We start from the raw sequence: 21,080 nt of genomic DNA, 5'->3' as shown, positions 1-21,080 counted from the left end.
CTGAGGATTAGCATGCGGAGAACAATGCCAGATTAATCCTAAAAGACTGACCTGTTGCCCGGATGACTGTAATTACGATTAAAATAACGCGCACCATGATGACACATTTTATCTATGCACATAAACGCACGTTGTCCAGAGTGACTATAGAGTGAACGTACAGCAGCTCTTTAGGACGTTAGTGTCCGTAGACGAGCATCTGAGTTACTCATGTGTAAGAGTGTAAAAATATCAGCTGATATAAACGTACTATTGTGATTTGTTTCACAGTCTCCAGGAGATTTGAATCTCAGGCAAAAATTTCACCTTTTAGGAGCAAACGAGGAGAAAGTTTTATTTCAGGGTTTAACTGAATGTTACTCTCTAGGTTTCTCCCAACTTGAGACATGCTAGCAGGGGAGGCTGGATGCTAATGTAGCTATAAATCCAAACATATAGTTTTTGAAACTTGGCTCAGTAACCTCAAGTCGTACCTACATCGTCTGACACAAGTCCAACTTCCGTCTTCCGTTCACCTACCGACCTTTACATTCATCCATTCATCCCTCTGCTTTTACCTCCTTCCCTCCGTCTCCTCGTCCCCAAACTCTTACCTCCTCACCTTCATCCCTCCTTCCTTGCACCCTAACCTTCATCCCTTCATCTTTCCACCCTCAATCTTCTGATCATCCAACCTCGCTCATCATTTTGATCTCGTCTATGCACCTTCCAATAAACTATTCTAAATCAATCTCTTTCTTGGTGTGGTTAGGGTTAGGGGTAAGGGTTAGGGACACCTGGGTAATCTAAATAACCAACAGGGCACCCCGTGCACAGCCAACCTTTATACCCAGGTGCCGCTCGGTTGCAGTAATAAACAATGAAAAATAAATCAATAATCCTGGGCACACTGAAAGTTACTTCACTGTAACTTTATTGAGAGTGAACAACGCTCCGTTTGTAGCTTCCTCAGGTTGCTTGTTAAATTAAATAGAACAAACAGAAACAGAACTCGAGAGTCGGCCATTGTTGTTGTAGTCCACCTTACTCATGCATGGATATTGACTGGAACCGTGAAGCACATGTGTAAGAAGTCTCCGTTTTCAGAGGAACTGTGGATTGCCAATTTACTCGACGACAGAGACGATGCCGTTTTTCAAAACTTTCTGTTTTCAGGCGGTTGTAAAGGAACGAACGGATAAGCAAACCACAAACAAAGGCCACTGTTTTCGGCTGAAATCGTTGTGGTGAAACAGTAAACATCATGCTTGAAGTCATATTTAAAACCATAATATCATGACAAATTGGGAAAACAAATCAAGTGATAAGTTACAGAAACGTCTTGCATTCACTCGAGACAAAAAAACCGTTTCTGTTTTGCAAATCTACAAGATCGATTTTTTGGAATGATTTTTGTTTCATTTTTTCTGAATTAACGAGATACTAATGACGTTAATTCATAAAAATAGAGCAGAGTATTTTATTGCATGATGATTTTCTTGTAGGTTTCCGAACAGTCAAACTTATTTTTGCCACCAGTGAGGTCACTGTTACATTATTTATCTTTTCCTCACAAAGCTTGCTAACATGTTCGGTGTTTACTCTTCTAAATAAAGTCAAAGCCTCACTGACTTGAAATTATAAAAGCGTGGTTATAGATCTCATCACATATATCCCTCGTTAGTGTTTGCATGATGCAGAACCTGCTGCATTAGGAACCATTTTGTTTTGCCTTGCAGGTTTTATGCAGCGTAGAGTTTGGTTGGCTTGCATCCTCATGGGGTGTAATAGCCTATAGTGGCAATGTCGCTCGGCAAATGTATAGCTAAATGTAAGCTGCGGTCCTCACAAGGGGGAAACCTGGGTTCAAATTCAACCTGTGGCTCCTTTCCCGCATGTCATTCCTCTCTCTCTCTCTCTCTCTCTCTCTCTCTCGCTCTCTCTCAAACTCTATCCACTGTCCTGTCTGTATAATAAAGGCATAGAAAGCCCCCTGAAAAGCTTGCATCCTCACAACTTAATAGCAAACTCAAATGCAATAATGAAAATCTACTTGAACATATTTAAAAGTATATATTTAAATCGTTTGTTTTTCTCTCTCGGATTCAGTCGAACTGTGATTCTATGGCTCTGCACACAAAGTTTGAACCACAACAATAAAAAAATGTCACGCATCCAGAAAACTAGGAGGTAAAGAAAGTTATTCAAACATATTTATGGTTCTGTTCAAATACAAAAAAAAAGAGGGTTGCAGTAATTTTAAACACATTTGAAATTTACCCAGGCGAGATAACATGATGACACGTCGTTCTAAATGTTGTTACTCAAATAGCCGTGCAGAAACAACAATTGTGTTAAAAATGTGTTAAAGCATCCAGTAAAGTAGGAAAGAATAATAGTATCTCATGAGTAAAGAGATGAAAGGAAAGCAGAGGACACTTTAAGGAAATCCAAAATGAGACAAAATTATGACAAACAGAAGTCAGTGTAAAACCATCTCAGTTGGAGGAAATTGAAATAATACTTTTCTCCACATAAACTTCAGAAAACACATCTACAAACCTTTGCCTTTGCACCTCCTCCTCCTCTTCCTCTTGCACTTTCCCTTCATATCGTGCTCTGACCTCTCCATGTTCCTGCTCAAAGTCCCGTGCACAGGAGCCATTCTGTGAAAAAATGTCCAGTAGTTTTTTCCTCCACTGCTTCTTCTTCTCGTCCTCCTGTGTGAGCTCAGGGAGGATTCAGAGTGCAGCTCTGCAGCAGGAAGCCCCTGCACAGTGACTGACTTCTCCCCCCCCCCCCCCCCCCCCCCTGCCGGCTTTAGGAGGCAGGCGGCTGATCAGGCGGTGACATCATGAGGAGAGGAAGAGCTCTGGTTCAGGCTGTGATTCAGCCTCATTCAAACAAAGACCCTAAAGATGTTTTTAACCGTGCTGGCCACATGGAGATATCGGTGAAGAACGTGGTCGGAACATTCAGCCAATTTGGTCCTGATCAAAAATCTTAAAAAGTATCCTTTGGTTTGCCATAAAATTTGGTGACGAATTCCTGGTCCTCACAAGACAGGCGGCCTGACTTTTGTGTGTGCCAGTTGTATTCTTCTTGTACCCACTTTAACACATCTGAACCTTTAAAGGCTTTATATGCGATTTTTTTGATCCACCAGATGTCGCCCTTGAGCACCAGCATGAAACCAAAACAACTCGCGCTGCATTGTTGTGTTAGCATGCTAATGCTAGCGATCTTTATTATGCTCGTATCTTCAAACTGCATGTAAATTTACCTGAAATGAGCGTGATCTAGAAACACAGTTAAGCAGTGAGTACAGATGTTATTCTTCTTTTCTCTAGTCCCTCAATTAAACAACTTTTATACGCAAGGGGAGGAGCCGGCCGGCCGTCCCGGCGATGTAAACAAAGTGAAGATAGGACTCGGAAAGCTCGGAAAACAGTTATTTTCAGAGGATATACTTGATTTCTACATTTAAGTGTGAAAAATCGCAAATAAAGCCTTTAAAGCAACGATATGTAACTTCAGTTGTTTCAGAGTCGATCTAATAGCACAACAACATTCAACAGGCAGAACGGCATCTCTCCGATGAACAGAAGTTTGGCAGCGGGCCTAATTTCTCTCACGAGATGTGCGTACTGCTTTGCGTCACAAGTCAGTTAGCCCGTCCTGATATTGTTTAATACAACGGCTGAGGAAGAGGACAGTGACGTAAAAGCAGAGAGTAAATCCATACAGGTATTATTCATGAAAGATTTCGCTGTATCGTTATCGGTGTCATCAAAAAGTTTCTCAAGAAAGTCATCCACCCCAAGTTATGGCTCAGATTTACGTACAAACTAATGTCCCTCCAAACGGCTGTAGAGTCATATTTGCCAAAATGGCTGATTGATTTATAGAAGTGATCCACAAGGTCCCTTTTTTTTAGGCTATTTGGGAACCTTTGTCGCAAGTCCTATTAGATGTTTCTGATCATGAACAAGTTGAGGAAAGTAGCTGTGATGGCCGAGTGGTTAAGGCGTTGGACTCGAAATCCAATGGGGTATCCCTGCGCAGGTTCAAATCCTGCTCACAGCGTGAAAGACTGTCTTTAAAACTCTGCCATGCATATCTTCTGAAATAAATGAAGACTCAGCTAGGTTATAAAAGTTACAAAGTGGAGGTGTCTCCACTCTCCTCTGGGATACACTTCACTGTGCAGGATTCTTAAGACAGAGTGAAGCCTCACCTCTTCAACAGTTGACTTAAAACCAGCTTTCTCCACCAATATTTCCTCTCTACTTTGTTATTTTTGACTTGACATGACTTGCGGCAGTTTGGGGCCAGTGCATACAGGTAGGCCTGTAGACAGGCATCTATCTTTTCATTATGATATTTGTCGAGGCCTGCAACAACCACACAAACTAGATGTTTTATTTTTCACATTTAACTTACTGATTTCTGTCTTATGTAAAGAAAATTTCCAACAAATACACCAAAAAGTGAATCCTAAATAATTTGTCCGCACAACAACATTTGATCAACATCATGATCAAGACACAAAATACAACAGACTCTTCTATCCAAAGCAACGAACATCAGAGAAAGAATAACCCAAGTCAGCCATTGTCAGTAAGTGCAAACAAACAGATTTAAGTCTGAACATAGGTGCTGACAGGAAGTGACCAGAGGCAGAGCAGTTTTATTTTTTTCAAAATCTAAGTTCAAATATCATCATTAAGTTAGTAGGTATTCATGAAAGAGCTGGGTCTTTAGCTTTTTCTTAAAGGTGCAGAGAGACTCTGCAGATCGAATGGAGTTTGGAAGTTCATTCCACCACCGGGAGGCGACAGAGAAGAAGAGTCTAGTCAGAGACTTAGGACCCTGTTGTGAAGGTTGGATCAGGCCTCTTTCATTGGCAGAGCGTAGTGGGGGGAGGGAGTGTAGACCTGGATGAGAGAGTTTAGGTAAGGAGACGTTTGTGTTGCTGTTTTGTAAGCGAGCAGCAGAGTTTTAAATTTGATGCGAGCAGTAACTGGGAGCCAGTGTAAAGAGATGAACAACCCAGTGTCATGTGCTGTTTTGGGGTGGGGTTCAAGACCAGTTGTGCTGCTGCCTGTAGGATCATCTGCTGGGGTTTAAATGCAGGAGCATACAAAAATAAACCACAGAACACAACAAACAAACAAACAGGGGAAAAGATTTTTGAAAACCAGATACCAGGCATTCAGCTCCAATTTGAACCATATCTACTATTTTACACCATAATACCTGCTTTGCATAATCTTCCCCCCTCCTCCTCCCACTTCACCTTTACTTCCAATTAACAGCGGTTGATTAATCCCTGCCAATCACCTTCTTCAAACTGATAATCTGACTGCACAACATCCAGGCTGAGATCCAAATCGCCCCCCCTCTGTTTGTTGCTCCACGGCATCATTTTATTGTCGCTATCATCACTTTTCATCAGTGCACTCCTCCTCTCAGGCCTCTGCTGCGTTCTCATCCTCTTCATTTTGCACGTTTCCGGTGACTGACTCCCTCTTCTGAGGATTAGAGCGACGCTGTAGCTCTTTGTTTATCTCCAGGTGTGTGCTGAAGGTGCGGTCCCCCTGAGCCTCTGGGATTCTCATTTTGAGCTTTTGTAGGAGCTCACCCGACCAACTACCGAAGCTCCCCTGCTGCGCTCTTGTACGATTATCCGCGGTTTCTTTAGCATGTGCCTTCAACCGTCATGTGCAGCAAGAAAATCGCTGATGTGTCTTTCATGAGGAGGATTATTTAAGCCTGTAGCTGAAGAAGGTACATGCATGTACAGAAGTGTTGTCCTGATGCTCAAATGTAAGCTCCCTGACATATTTACAGCCTCTAGATATTCTTCTTTTTCAAAAATTTCCCTCCTCAAAGGGGCCGCAGGAGATCCGTTTAACCATCGATTACAGATTCTGGATCAGGTCTCGCGCAGGCTGTCCAGACTCTGATCACTTGGATGACCAGTGGAGACAATTTCTCACAGATGGACCGAGATGCATATCTCAGTTCCTTAGCTTGATGCTAACACGTACTCAAAAATGCTACTAACTGGCTAACAAAATTAGCATCCCAATCGTTTTAGATTGATGATTTATTTTACTTAACATACTCAACAAACAACCCCATCCGCACTCGACATATGTTTCCTAAACTCTGTGGAGACATACTTAAACGAACTGCTGACTCATGCTAATCTGGTCCGCTGCTCTGATCCAGTGACGCTGCAGACACACATAAAAGCTCCTTTTTTCTTGTACTGATGATGAACAAATGAGCATGTGCAACGTGTTAACTACAGTTAGTGGAGGTCCTGGAGTGCTAATTTTTGTGCCTAAGACCGAAAACATGTCACCAGTCAGTAACTTTAGACGCGCAGAACGTTTTTAATCTACATTTTTATTGCAGATTATACATTTTATTCAATAACTACATGTGTTTTAACTTGTCCTTTTAAAATTCTACATATGTGAAGCTTTTATTGAGGTGGTTGATCGAATTTTAGAGAGGGGGATGGGCACCCTTGGTCAACCCCCCTGGACTCACTCCTGTAGGCCTTGCTCACCACCGATCAGGCGACCACCAACTAAAAGGCCTCGTAAGATCAGAACAAACTGATTTGTGTTTTATATTTGAATTCCCCTGGAGAGGGCAACCTGCAATTTAATTTATCTTATATATGTCGAACATTTCTGATAAGAACGTGAATACTTGAGGAACTCAAGAAACCACCAAACCCCTTAAAACAGTAACATTCAGGACTGGATTGGCGCTCCAGTCGGATGAAGATGAGTGGGAAAATGTTCCAGAAAAGGTTCCTGCATGTGACACACGATGACATGTCTTATCGTCTGCCCCTGCTGTCCTTTCAGACGTCCAAACCGTTAAGGTGAAGATGAAGCGTAAGACTGATGAGTGTAAGACTTTAGCAGCATGCAGACACAACAGAGATTCTAATAGCGCGCCTGATGGAAAGCAGATAGATCGTACTGTATTTCAGCCCGTGGCTAACGCCCTACAGCGCTGCAGGGAGAATGAACGGCTCTCCAAAATGAGCTCAACATCGCAGCAAATAGGACACAGCAGCGTCTCTGTGCTCTCCCCGGGCCAAACATTACACTGTACATTAGATCCGTCTCGCTGTGCTCTGGAAGGAGCCGCAGCCTGCAGGTATACGCTCACCGCTGCGAGGAGGATTTTGGGATAAATGAAGTTGTAGTGGTGAGTCATGTGGACATTTGTGTCATGTAACTGAATTAGCATATTTATTGTTTTTCTGTCTCTCTTCAGGCCGAATTTCTCATGCCTGGTTTTGTGTTTTTTTTCTTTTTCTTTTTTTCACACATGCAAAACTGCAGGACTGCCTCCCCCTGAAATCCTCCTAAGCTGTTTTAATGTACTTCACAGCGGGAAGTTTTCCCTGTTGGAGGGGAGGGCGGGTCCCAGGACGCAAAGAAGATGCTGCGGAAATGACAGATTTTTGCCTTTATATCAATGCTAGGTTTAGTTAACTACAGGTGAAACATAAAATACAGTAAAGTTATTTTCAGTGCACCACAGAGTTTTTATTTATTTTTCATGGTATGTTTCTGCAACCGTACGCACCTGAGAAACGTATAAACTGTGCACAGGGTACCCTGTTGGCCATGTAAATGTCCATGTTTGTGTGGTCAGCAGCAAATGTGGACGTTAGCAATGTGTCCGACGTATTTTGCTCCTTTAATTTAAAGTCTTTATTTACTTTATTTATCTATTTTTTGATCCAGCAGATGTCGCCCTTGAGCACCAGCATGAAACCAAAACCACTCACGCTGCATTGTTGTGTTAGCATGCTAATGCTAGCGATCTTTATTATGCTGGTATCTTCATACTGCATGTAAATTTACCTGAAATGAGCGTGATCTAGAAACACAGTTAAGCAGTGAGTACAGTATGTTATTCTTCTTTTCTCTAGTCCCTCAATTAAACAACTTTTATACACGAGGGGAGGAGTCAGCCGGCCGTCCGGGCGATGTAAACAAAGTGAAGATAGGACTCTGAAAACTCTGAAAACATCACAGACAGTGGGACTCGGGTGTTACACCCATTGTAGACAGTCATGACTCACAGAGTTATTTTCAGAGGATATACTTCATTTCTATTATATTTAAGTGTGAAAAATCACATATAAAGACTTTAAAAGTTCGAGATACATTTGTAATCTGTTATGCAAATCATTTTTAAAAAAGATTTGGAGCAACAGTTTTAGCTTCTTGCCAGCTTTGTGTCCGTGTATCCTCCTCTAGTCATATCTATTCTTTTTCCTTGTCCTTATTTAATTCTTTATTTCTCTTCCTTTGTAAACTGGATGTGTTGCTTGCTCTGCTCTGTAAAGTCCTTTGAGGATTTTGGCACACTGTCTTTGCTTTCTTGCTTTCCTTCTGTCTCTCCTTTCCTTGCTTGCTTCCTTTTTTTTCTTTAGGTACCATCTCATTTTGTGTGTGTTTGTCTCTATCTGTGTGTGTGTGTGTGTGTGTGTGTGTGTGTGTTGGTTTTACTGTATTGAGCGCTGTGAAGTCAGTCACCCCGGTCACACGTGAGTGAAGTGAAGAGGAGTCTCATTACTCGTGGAATAATGATCACGCCATGATTAAGTTGATTAGATTTAATGAATATTAGAAACGCACATCAGTGATTAAATATGAACCGGAGGTTTTCTCCCTGACAGATCGTATCACATCTCCTAAATGACTGACTGTACTGCTCTCCTCCAGTATCATGTAACAGAAGTTATGTGTTAATCAGGTTTATTGTTGTCAGTTTAAATGAAGATTTTTCATTAGAAAGGCTGTTTGCTTACAAAGGATGGTGTGTCTATTAGGATGAATGACAACAGAGATACACCAGAGGTGGGAATACCTACTGAGGATTTTTATTTTAACATTGATGTGTTTATAGTTTTCACTTCAGTAAGTCCAAAAACAATTAAAGCTGCTTGAAAACTCCGCTGAATGAGACATGAGACGACGTAGTTTCTACTTTCTACACAATGCAAGAGATGAGCTGAGGTCACTTCTGGAGCAACGGCATTGTGCATCTGCTGTTTCTTTGTTTCATAACTTTGATAATAAAATATAAGAGTAACCATCTCTACAACAAACTGTCCATTATTTATAGTTATAGTATTGTGTTTTTTTGCTTGTTTCTGTTTTAATATTTTGTTTTTCTCTTTTTTGTACTAAATTCCTGAAGTCTGATATCTGGTCTATCTACATTTGGTGGTTTTGTGTGACCTTTGATTTGTCTTCTGGGTTTGGCTTTCATACAAGCTATCTGTATAGTATTTTCGAGAAACTGAAAAAGTGAAGTTAAAAAATCTTTTGAAGCTGCATCATGGGAAACATGGGACACTGGCGCCTCCGTGTGGCCTTGAGGCTCTTCAGCATGAGGATCTGATAACAAGCTCTGAACATATGAGGACAACATCAGAATGTATTTTTTACATCAGCCTGACAGATTTAGAAAGGCTGCTTTATTTTGAGAATGTCATTATTTTAAACATGATCATGTCCAAAAAGAATCAAATTCATCATGAAGTTAAAAAGGCCAAAGACGGCCGGGGTCTGAGAAACAACGCTGGGATTAAGGTCGCAGTTTAGCCTTCATGACTAAGGCAAGAGAGTTTCACAGGTGTCATTATCAACTCCTCTTTTATTAATCAACGTCCTCCAACTTTATTTCATTTTCTTCTGGAGAAAATCTGGAGCTCCTCGTATTTTTAAAAAGTCCTCTCTGTTTGTGAGTGTGTGGTGTAGGTTTGATGGAAAATGAACAGATTGTATTCACTTTATGCATTAAAGAATATCAGCAGAGCAGGGAGCTGTAAAGCAGTGGTCCTCAACTGGTAGGTTGGGACTCAAAAGTGGGTCATGGAACTGTTTTCAATGGGTCGTGAATGTGTGCCGGGGGAAAAAAATGTGTAAGAAGCGCTTTGTAAACATGTTTGTTTTGTTCGGTGTCTGAACTCTAAACTGCACAATTCTTCATTGAACATATTAAAAGGGACTTGAGCTTGTAAAGTTATTTTCTCGTCTTCTGACTACTCAAAGCTCTTTTACACCGCAGGTCACACCTACACATTCACACACTGATGGTTGAGGCTGCTGAGTAAAGTGACCATCAGAAGTAATTAATCCCATTCATATGCCGCAGCGGGAGTAATTCCGGGTTGAGTGTCTTGCCCAAGGACACATCAGACATGTTGATGCAGGAGCTGGGGATTGAACCCTCAACCTTCCAGTTGTGAGTCAAACAACTCTACCAATGAATATCAGAAATTTGGGCCGTGATATTTCTTGGAGGAGTTAGTGGTGGGTTCTAAGGCTAGACCAGTTGAGAACGGACTGGTCGGAAGAATGCAGATTTGGATGAAATAATAAAATTGTGTCATTTGAATTGTTAAAGAAATTGTTGTATGTTTTGTGACAAGATCTAACCTATTCCTCTGCGGTCTGACAATTTACCTGAACAGAAAAATGCACGATTCTCTTTGGAGTTTTTTTCAGCATTTTTATAATTCTGTTCAGGTCGGCACTTTGGGATATTAATTTTTCTTTGCAAAAGTGGTAATGTCAAACAGTCTCAAGATGACATAATTTATGCTTTTATTTTGTGTTTCCGGTGTTTTCTTGCTGGCTCACTGTAGCTTGACGCGCTTCTACAAGTCGCTGTATGTCGGTAAGATATAAAGACATTAATGTTTTTCTTTGTCTGGTTGTCTAAAAATATTAGGTTATTTTTTATCTCGAAATTAAACATTAAAAGCCCGTTTTTCGCTCCAGGGTGTCAGGTTAGATGAAGGAAGCGTCGCCATTGTTGGAGTAATTTTATTTTATCGGTGACCGTCACTGTCTGGTTCGCTGTTGACTCAAAGAAGAACTTCCGGTCGAGCTCTTAAAAAAAAAAAAAAAAAAGACGGGAGCGACATTTTGCACAATAAAATAGTAATAAATAATAAGAAAAGTAACACAGAAGTGGTGCCTAGGACTTCTACTTTTGTTGCCATGGTATTTTAAAATGTAGGACATCGTTAGATTTAGCCAATATTATATATCCAATATATTATCTCCACTTATTTTACGTCATGTAGAATTACTGGTGCGCCCACTTTTAAATCATGTGTAAACATTAACAGCGTTACATTTATTATTTATTATTTTTTGATAGCAGGGATGAACGATTCAGGAATATGAGGTCGCATTCGTAGGGCTTTTATTTTGAAGTGTGCCGTCCCGGTAACTCTGCAGCTTGACGAAAATGGGTTTTAGTGATGGGGATTCCGTTTATTTTTATGGAGTCGGATCATTTGGCTCGGCTCATTATTGAGCCAGAGCTCTTTCAGCTCTCAAACATTTCTTTATTAAAAAGTAGGCCGACCATTTCTGGATTGATGCAATTCAGACAAATATAAAGAAATATCCAGTAGCAGCTTACAAAAACACTCATGACATGACACGTTTGTTATAGCAACACCCGCTGTCCCCCCCTCCCTTATATTATCCTGAATGAAGAATGAAGATTTAAAGAAACCCCTACAGGGATCAAAATTAAGCCCATACAATTAAACTTATACCTGGAAAAATTACATAGGAATAAGGATTTAAAACACGGTTGAATATAGGCCTGTATGCAAATTAGAGTAGATCTATAGCTGCACAGCATCAATTATGATGCAGGTTGACAGCAGTGTCTGCGATTTTGAATGAGTCTGTGGTTTAAGGTGCAATTCAGCTAATAAATTATTTGTCCAGATGAAACATTAAAGTGTCCAACTAGAGGCTGTAAAAGATAGCTGTGCAGCTGAAAATGAAAAATGATTTTAGTAAAAGAGTCACTGGGCTCTTAAGAGGGGAGCTGGTTCCCCTCCTTCAAAGAACCGGATCTTTGAACCGACTCGTTCTCGAACTGCACATCACTCGTTGTTTTCAAAACAGCGACGGAGAGCAGCTGAGCACTGCGGTATTATCCGAGCAGCCCCACACCGGACTCGGACTTCTCCCGTTAAATGCTCGTTTTTTCTCGACGACTTTTCTCCTTTTTATAATTTATATTTTTTTCATTTATATCCAGCCGGGATTTTCATGGAAAAAAATATTACTCAATGACAGCCTCTCTCTCTCCCGCTGGGAGGACAGCTGGTGCGGTGATAACGTCGAGGGGGGGTGATGCCCTTGACTTGGGGAGGAGGAGTTTGAAGGAGAAGGGGGGCACCGTCATCTAATGTAACAAAAAAAAGCTGTGACATTATAACTGTGTGATCTTCATTGGCAGGACCTGTCTGGGATGCGGCGCATGCTCTGCGAGTTCATTTCGTCACTGCCAGCATTGTCCTGCTGAGGGAAACCATCGAGTGGAAATGTTGTGCATCTGCAGGGAGCCCTGGCCCTGGAGCACCGCTGGCCGAGCTGAGGAGGCCTAAGCGATGTCCACCTCCGGATTAGATGGTTGCTGAAGGCGAATGTGCATGTCAAGATAAACAAACCGGGACTGAGGCTGTGCTGCCTGCACTGCAGATAAGCAGAAGCTGTGAGTGTGCTCTCCCCTTTGGTTGACGTTGTTGCTTTTTTTTTGGGCCTCTTTGTGTGCCAGACTGTGTTTGTGGGAGTAGATGTGCTTATTAATAATGAATGTAATGGGCAGCAGCCCCTAGACTGTAGACTCAAAGCTTGGTAACTGGGTGGGTTTATTTCTAACCCCTGAAGAAAGGCGGGTTTGACTTGGAATAATGGCAGACCACGAGGAAGAAGAGTTGTCCGAGTCCCTTCAGAAGGAGGAAGGCTTTTCCAGTGAGCCGGAGGAGCCGAACTTTAAATCTAAAAGTTTGCCTGTTTTAAATGAAGCAGCCCCTCAAGAGGAAACCTTGCTCACTAGTTCTGTGCGGATGTCTATAACAGCAGAAGAGAGCGCAGAATTTATCCAGCTTCCGGCTAAGACTGAGTCCTTTCAGGCAGAGTCCCCGACGAGAACAAACTATGTGCCCAAGCCGGGGAAGTCGGCACTAAACAGACCAAGCTCGTACATGGAGAACACAGAGATCCGTAGGAGTAAAAATTTAGCGAGAGGGAAGCCCCCGGGGTTTTTCGCTTCCAGGCTCGCTCGGATCCGTCTGCCCAGCAGGAAGTACCTGAGCATCTTCCTGCAGGACTCCCGCTGCTTCCTGTTCTGCATGTGCTACCTGACGTTCATCCAGTCGCTCATGGTGTCCGGCTACCTCAGCAGTGTCATCACCACCATAGAGAAAAGATACAGCCTGAGGAGCTCCGAGTCGGGTCTCCTCGTCAGCTGTTTCGACATAGGGAGCCTCCTGGTGGTCGTCTTTATCAGCTACTTTGGTGGTCGGGGCCAGAGGCCTCGCTGGCTGGCGGTGGGTGGAGTTTTCATCGCTGTCGGCGCCGCCCTCTTCTCCTTGCCGCACTTCATCTCCCCGGCCTACCAGATCCAGGAGGTTAACTCGACCTTTGGCAACGAGGGCCTGTGTTTGAACAGCAACGCTAGCGGCAGGGACCGCGTTGACATCACTTCCTGTCCCAGAGACCAGGAGGGCAACGAGCACAACCTGTACGTGGCGCTGTTCGTTATCGCCCAGATCTTGGTGGGCATGGGATCCACGCCCATCTACACGCTTGGACCCACCTACCTGGACGACAACGTCAAGAAGGAGAACGCTTCGCTGTATCTAGGTAAGAGTTTGTGTGAGGACGCAATCAAACACGAGGGCCTTCAACCAACCAAACCAATCAACTCCAAAAGCAGCTGATGTCACTGATTCAAATTTGAATATGAACCAATCAGTGACATCGGTTCTGCAGTGATTGGCTTGATTGAAAAACGGCAGGTGTTTGGGTTGCAGTTACTTGTTGTCTCAGTAATCTTTTACAATAATTTGATATTCCCATCCAGCAGAACGCAACACATTTACATACATCTCAGTGGACCAAAAAACAACCCATAATGCATTGCTCTGACCGTTAAATCTGACAATTTTGGTTTCCCTTGGTCAGAAAGTCCAGCATAACAAAATGAAGTTTGGAGTTTTCTGATTTAACAACAAAGTCAGGTTAACTTTGAGTAATAAACCAGCCACATGTGGTTTTACTGCGGCTTTCATTTTCTCCTAAAAAACAAACAAACAAGAAACGATAAAAAACAAAGGCGAGATAAAGGGGGTGGAGGCGTCCTCGTAGACTGAAGATAAGAAACAGCTTATTTTCCATCATGGCAGAAACGCTAATAACTCTGTTAGAAGCTAATTAAAATTCACACAAGATATCTACAAGATGATCAGCAAAGATGTTTCTTTAACCATTTCAGAATACAGTATTTTATATAAAAGCTAACCTGCTGGTTTTCAACCTCGCCTCTTTCAGCGTACGGTGTATAGTTTGAAAAATGCCTGCAGTAGTTGCAGATGCTCTCTGTGTCTATGGCCTATCGCCAGCGACGTCATCTGAGGGTAGTCGGTGTCCTGGATGAACTACAGACTATTTCATCCGGGGTTTGTAGTCCCAGTTTTAGCTTGAATTGTAAGCTAGGCACCAAATAACAGAGACAACTGCATACCAAAATATATGTGCAGAGGATGATATGGATGAGGATACAGTGTTCTGGATGACTCAGCTTTATTTATTGAAGCCTGAGGATACATCTGTCAAAAAAAATCCAGTGGAGCGAGGCTACTGCCCCATAAGTGCAATGCATCTTGGTACATGTAGGCACTTAAAGGGCACGGCTCTGCAAAACAGGAATTCTGAGGAATTCATCGATTCATTTTTACCTATCATAAAGAAAGTTCCCTTTTAAAGTAGGTGATAGATAATCTGATTAATAGTTACATGTGTATGATTTGGACCTGAGTGTAAGGATTAAAAAAGAACAATTTAGATACCAGTGATTGCCTCCTCGATGTAACATCAATTTCAAAAACGAAATAGTAATATTTCAGATAGAATATGTCAGAATAAACAGCACATACAGATAGTCTGCAGCTTAGCATCACCCCTCTATGATATGATACACCCAAAATAATGAGAGGTAAAATGCAGCTTATTGAGACGCTTCTCAGCAGGTGTTTGGAGCCTGGCAGCAGCAGTAGTGAGTTCTAGCAACGATGCTCCCTGTGTTTGAGGTCGGAGCTCTGTACTCGTCGGTCAAGTTCAGCCACACCAAAATTGGGAGAACCATTTATTCATGGCATGGCTTTGAGCATGGGACCATTGTCAGGTTCCAACAGGAAACACAAAGTTGGAAGCGCTCCATTGTGTGAAACATCATTGTACGTAGCCCAACGATTCACCAGTCAGCAGCTGTACACAATGTCTGCCCGCAAACGTACTTTTCACCGTTTGGCAGCTGGGTGCATTCCAGCAGCCTCGGCACTTTGAAGATGCATCGGCAGCGAGCGTCAAGCAACCACATTTGTCACATCACCAAACATTCATAATCACTGAGCAGGCTCCAGTGCTTTGCTCAGAGTGCACACCAGCAGTGGGTGACACGCAGGGAGCACATAGTTCCCGAGATCCCTGGACTGCCCTACATGTTTAAAACTTGTTCCAGATAGTTCTGTGGCCAAATCAACTGTTTGACCTTCAAATCCCCCCCCCCCCCCTTTCCTTTTACTTGCTTCCCTCGAAGTTCTCGCCCCAGTGGACTCAAACAAGGTAAAGCCTAATTAAACTAACAAATGAGAGCGGGGGTTATAAAAGAGAGTTGGGGCGGCGGAGGGAAGAGGGGAAGGTCTTATGTGCATTCCTGTCGTCAGAGGGGAGAAAAGTGCACGGACGCTTGACTAATGTCCAATTTGTTTTCCTTCAGTTTGAAGCAACCCAAGTAGCAAAAAAAAAGAGATAGAGGCTATGATACTTGGCGATAGGATGTCACCTGCAAGAAGTTTGTAGAGTGGAACGTGATTTGACAGTTTACAGGTTGTTAAAAAAAACAAAACAAAACAGTTTTTGAAATGGTTCCATTTGGCAGCAATGTGCATAAGTCACAAGCTCTTCCAGCCTCTTTGGCAGGAATTGAAAAACTGGAGCGAGATTCTCCAGCAAGACTTGTCTTGCCCAGTAAACTTGCTGGCGTGCTTTAGCTTTTGTGACTGCTGAATGGAGCATTTGTTTACCGGCTGAAATAGTTTGCGATCAGTAAATGGCAGGACAGAGTCTGAAATGGTGCAGAAACATGCCGGTGATGGTAGCTGCAACGAGGCTCTAGATTAAAGCGGTCAATGTGCTGCACTTATTTAGCGCTTTTCTAGCCTTCCAACCACTCAAAACATTTTTTACGACAGACATCACGTTCAATCAAACAAACCTCACACTGACAGTACAGGCTGCTGCGCAATGTGCCAATCTGCCCGTCATAATCGAACTAATAACATTCACACCGATCGTTCACTGATGGATTATTCTTCAGGAGCAAAGTTTGGGGTCACTGTCATGGCCAAAGAAACTTTCAATGTCGTGCAATTTCCCGCTAAAATAGAGCCATCTTAAAGTTGAGTTCACTCAGATTACAATGCACTAGATAACATTCAATATTCACTTTTCAAATTTCAAAGTTCCCAGTCCAACAGAAGAACTAGTTCACGTTTTTTATTTCAGTAGCACCTCCTATGCCTCCTTCCTTTCTTGTATTCATCAATCACTCACAACTTTGTACCCAAATGAAGGTCATAAAGTATGCTATTAAAACGTCTTGATTTTATAAATGTCAAAAAGGATTGATTCTTTTTGGCTGCAGGGATTCGCTCAACTGTTAATAATTAATACACGTCAATAAAACGTTCCTCTTAATCTCTCTTCACTTGACAGGCTGCTCGCCATGCGTAGACAGAGGAGGTTTCTGTTGTTGGGCAGCTTTTAGAAAATAAAATGGGTGCCCGATTAACATACAGGCACAAACACATCTGTGTGTGAGAGGGAGATCATGAAGAAATTCACTTAATAAATACCCCTTTAACAAATTCAGAATAAAAGCTTCAATCTGATTAGTCCTCAGATGTAATGGGGGGACAAAGTGATCCCCCCTCTGTTCTGTCTCTGGAGGTGTTACAGGGGCGAGATGGGTTTCAGCGGATCCAGCGGGGGAGCACAGCGCCGTGTGTGTGCGTGCATGTCTGACTGTATGTGGAGCTCCCGCTGTGCCGTGCTTCTACCGAAAACGCAATGCTAATTCACAGACTGGGACAACAACATTACGCCGTCATGGAATCAGTATGAACGGACGTGATGGCGGCCGAGCTCAGTTACGGCACTTTTGCAGAAGAAGAAGTCTGAAAAGGGCTACAGAAAGCGTTTTATTCCCTCCCCCCCCAATTTTAAGAGCCGGACGGATAAACATCATCTGTCCGCCGATATCCGGCCGATACGTTCCTATCACGAATATATATTTGTAACAGTTACAACGTGATTCTGCAAAACCTTTTGAAGAGTCATATTAATTCAAAATCTTAAACAGTCAAAGGTCAATATCCATTTAAGCTTAAAAAAAAATCAGAATATCACAAAGGCTGCCATATTATTCCCCTCAAATATCAGCAACACGATACAAGTGTTGTGATTGTCCCCTCGGTGAAATGGAGCTGCACACATTTAGCAACCCCCCCCCCCACAGGACAATCAATGAACAATGCAAATCAAACAACAATCCCCATGTTAACAGAGAAGCACAAACTAACGAGTACCACAAACCTATGTTGCTTGAATTGCATGAGATCTGCACCAAAAAACACAAACTTGTGTAAAAATATACAAACACAATGACCCTGTTGCACAACCCGTAAAGCCTTAAGAAGCATTACTCAGGATTCTGATCGGGGTGGGGTGGGGTGGGGTGGGGTGGGGTGGGGGAGGGGGACAAACCAGTGTTCATATGTGCTGTAAAAAATCAGCCAGGCTCCAGTTTTTTGTACACATAGTTAATCTATAGATGAGGATCAAAAAGCCACAAAGGGCCCCACTAGTGCTCTGTCTTTTGCCACATCGTTCACACTTCTTGTCATGGATGTAAGTTTGAACCGTGCTCTTTAACCGAGTCACTTAAATGCACATTTGTCTTCTGCAGCGGTTAAATAACACCCACCTGGAGAATTAGCAGCAGCAGCTTTTAATACTCAACTCCTTCCACTTGCATAACAACAGAGGATAGAAGCACACATTCATTCCCCATTTCCCCTGAATATTAGGTTACTTTGGGATGAATCCAGGAACTGCTGTATGACATTTGTGGAATTGGGGTTAAGCGGTTGATTAACCTGCTTGAAAGATGGAAAGTATTACAGCGAATTTAGTTTGCAGGTTGTTTGGAAAATGCAACGCAAAGTAACTTGAAGTGTTTCTTCTCCTCTCTGCCTCTCCGACTCCTATAGTGTGTCTGATATCGACCATGAAATGTGCACAAAGGGCTGACTACACTGATAGTCCTCTAATGCTACTTAGCCTCCTTAGGTTATTATGTTAGAGGGAGAACATGAGCAGAGACAGATTATGTCTTTCTTAAATGTACAGCTGTGGATTGAGCAGGAATGCCATCCATGTAGACCACTGCTGTATTCATTCAGCCCGCTGCTTCTTTCCTCTGCAGACACTTTTGAAACGCAGCTTGAGCAGCACTTACAAAAAGGCAGCGCGGGCTTTCCTGGCACATGCCCTGTGTTAGACCCAAACAGAAATCAATGGGTACCATTTGTCTGGTAATCCTTTCTCAGATCAGAGGTGCTTACCGGTTCCCCTCAGCTGTTAGTGGAGATAAAAGAGCAAACCGGGAGGGAGGTTTTAACTTCCCTTGAATCTTAAAAAATGGCCTCTGCTCCTCCGGGATCGGGGCCAGCCAAGCAGCAACACAATGCAACATATTCTGTTTGAGCCCTGCCCCGCCCTGAATAATAATAACAAGGGATGTCACTGCAGGACAAAGATGGGGTTGATTCCCCAGTGATGTGTTATTTCGATGGGGAATCCAACAGGAGAAACGCCCTGATTCTCTCAGGAGCTTTGAAGCCGTTCGGCGTGTCTAATGCTGGTTTAATTGGGGTGAACTGTTGGTGCTTCTGATTAAACACCAGGCCAAAATTATTGGGACACCTGCCCATTGCATCCAGATGAGATAGTTCAAGTGCTGCTTGTAAAATAACTTATAAAACGTATAAAATCATATTCCTTGATAAGTACTTTTTTCATTCTTTCATGTCAGTCAGCACCAATAACAAACAAATGTATTTCAATTGGAGGAGGAGTAGCTGAGAGAATCACTCCCATGATTCCCTGCCGGCCTCGATGTCATCTTTTGTTATTGTTTTGATTAAGAGCCTCCTGCCGATGGAATTTACATACTGTGCCTTTAAACTGTACTCTCCTGCTGGAATCAAACTCCTGTCTCCAGGGTTTTAGGCTGACCCGGCCTGCCACCCAAGTGGATTTTCTGGGGCTCAGCATTTGCTATTATCTCTGAAAGATGCAAACAAAAAGGGGAATTTTTGTGTTCAGGATTTGGTTCTATTCCACAAACGGTCGTGAGTCCAGGTTGAATTGTTAAACATTTGGGGCATTGACTTGCTGCTACAACAGCTTCCACTGTCCTGTCTTTTTTATTTGGCTTTCCTCTGGATTTTGAACCTTCATTACCACATCCCACTTTTTGTGCTCTTGTTGGTAAGTGGACCCCGCCGTCAGCTTGCAGAACAAACATTCTGGTCCATTTCTGGCCTGCTTTGTGTTAGCCTACATTTGACATCATGCCCAAAGGCGTAACAGACATCCATTCGAATAATTCAGCACAATATTACATTGTAGCCCCGATAAGAGACGCTCTGTTTGGCTCCCATGAAGAGGCAGCGGGCCATGCTGCAGCCACTTGAAATTTTTAATGTGCCAGTTCAGAGATGCAATATGGTCGTCGTTTGGGTTTAGCAGGGCATGCTTTGTCATGTTGTCTGTGAGAATATCATAAAGCTTTTAATGAAGATTAGACTGATGTCAGATGTGACAGGATTTAGTTTCACAGTGGACTCAGAGACATGTCTGCATGTTATACTGATACACAGGATTACTTCAGGACTCTTCTTTGGTCACATTGATGCCAGGGGAGACAGAAAACAATACACTAAGGGTGCACTCACACTAGAAAATCTGTACTGTACCCAAGCATATTTGACCCCCAAAGTCCAGTTCGTTTAACCAGTGTGAGTGCTCTGATCCGTGCTCAAACTTGGTACACTTCCTTGGCCCTTGCATGGCCGAAAGCGGTGCGCTTTTGCATGGTAAAGTTGCTCATGCATGAGCATACACCGTACTGGACATAAAGTATAATCGATCCCCACCTTGCTTAATCAAGAAGTCCAGGTTGCATCTGACCAGAAAGACTCAAAATAAGCAGACTCCAACGTGCGTCCCTTTTTTCCTGAATCTGTCTAAGCATGCTCAATGACCACGTAAAGCCATGCATGTGTTGTATTAACTGTGCTCAGGCCCAGTTAGTCCTGGAGCAGTGTGAGTGCAGGCCAGCGGGGGAATGGTGAGGGGAGATAAACGTGCTTCATTATGGTACAGAACAACCGAGCCCAGTGAGCACCCTTACATGCTTTTCTTTTCTTTATGATATATGTTCATGTCTATAGTCTGGACCATCTTTAGCAGCCCCTTCTTTATCCAGCTGCTTTCTGTTTGGGTGGTGTGTTTTTTTCATTTTGTCCAAGTAGTCCATTAAAGAGCCTTTTATTCCTCTAATAAGACGTACAACGACCTGTTCAGCTGTGTCGGTCTCATCAACGGAACTCTTTTCTGTCGCTGCGTTTAATGGATTTAGCTGTTTGTCTGTCCCCGACACAGAAAGATTCCTAATCCTGCCTAAAAGCTGCGTTGTGGTTGGTTGGTTGTTTTTTTTTTCCCGACTGGGGGAAACAGCGGTCAGAGGACAAAAAAAAGAAGAGAAATCCGACCAGCAGTATTTAGAGTGCTGAAAAAACACGGGTGATATTAGTGTCTGGGGGTTTTTTCAGGCCAACATCACAGTGCTTAGTTTCTCAGATCGAAAGCCTCTGTGTGTGT

General features: G+C 42.8%; 2 protein-coding genes and 1 non-coding gene across 4 annotated transcripts in view; 2 read left to right on the top strand and 1 right to left on the bottom strand.

Moving 5' to 3' along the window:
- Positions 1–2,719, bottom strand: part of LOC109999618 (double-stranded RNA-specific editase B2-like) — a 28,544-nt gene extending 25,825 nt beyond the window's left edge. For both annotated transcript variants that reach the window (XM_065953564.1, XM_065953566.1), the window contains exon 1: positions 2,542–2,719. In XM_065953564.1, coding sequence (XP_065809636.1) covers positions 2,542–2,644 — 103 coding nt within the window. In that variant the 5' untranslated portion in view covers positions 2,645–2,719. The remainder of the gene's footprint in view (positions 1–2,541) is intronic.
- Positions 2,720–3,983: 1,264 nt separating this feature from the next.
- Positions 3,984–4,065, top strand: trnas-cga (transfer RNA serine (anticodon CGA)). Its single transcript has one exon. It is a non-coding gene; the product is annotated as a tRNA-Ser (tRNA).
- Positions 4,066–11,982: 7,917 nt separating this feature from the next.
- Positions 11,983–21,080, top strand: part of LOC109999616 (solute carrier organic anion transporter family member 5A1-like) — a 38,932-nt gene continuing 29,834 nt past the window's right edge. The window contains exon 1 of the mRNA XM_020654706.3: positions 11,983–13,715. Within this exon, the coding sequence (XP_020510362.3) occupies positions 12,761–13,715 (955 nt within the window). The 5' untranslated portion in view covers positions 11,983–12,760. The remainder of the gene's footprint in view (positions 13,716–21,080) is intronic.

The sequence above is a fragment of the Labrus bergylta genome, chromosome 4, assembly GCF_963930695.1.
Source record: "Labrus bergylta chromosome 4, fLabBer1.1, whole genome shotgun sequence".
Taxonomy (NCBI): Eukaryota; Metazoa; Chordata; class Actinopteri; order Labriformes; family Labridae; genus Labrus; species Labrus bergylta.
This window is presented reverse-complemented; position numbering and strand designations above follow the sequence as displayed.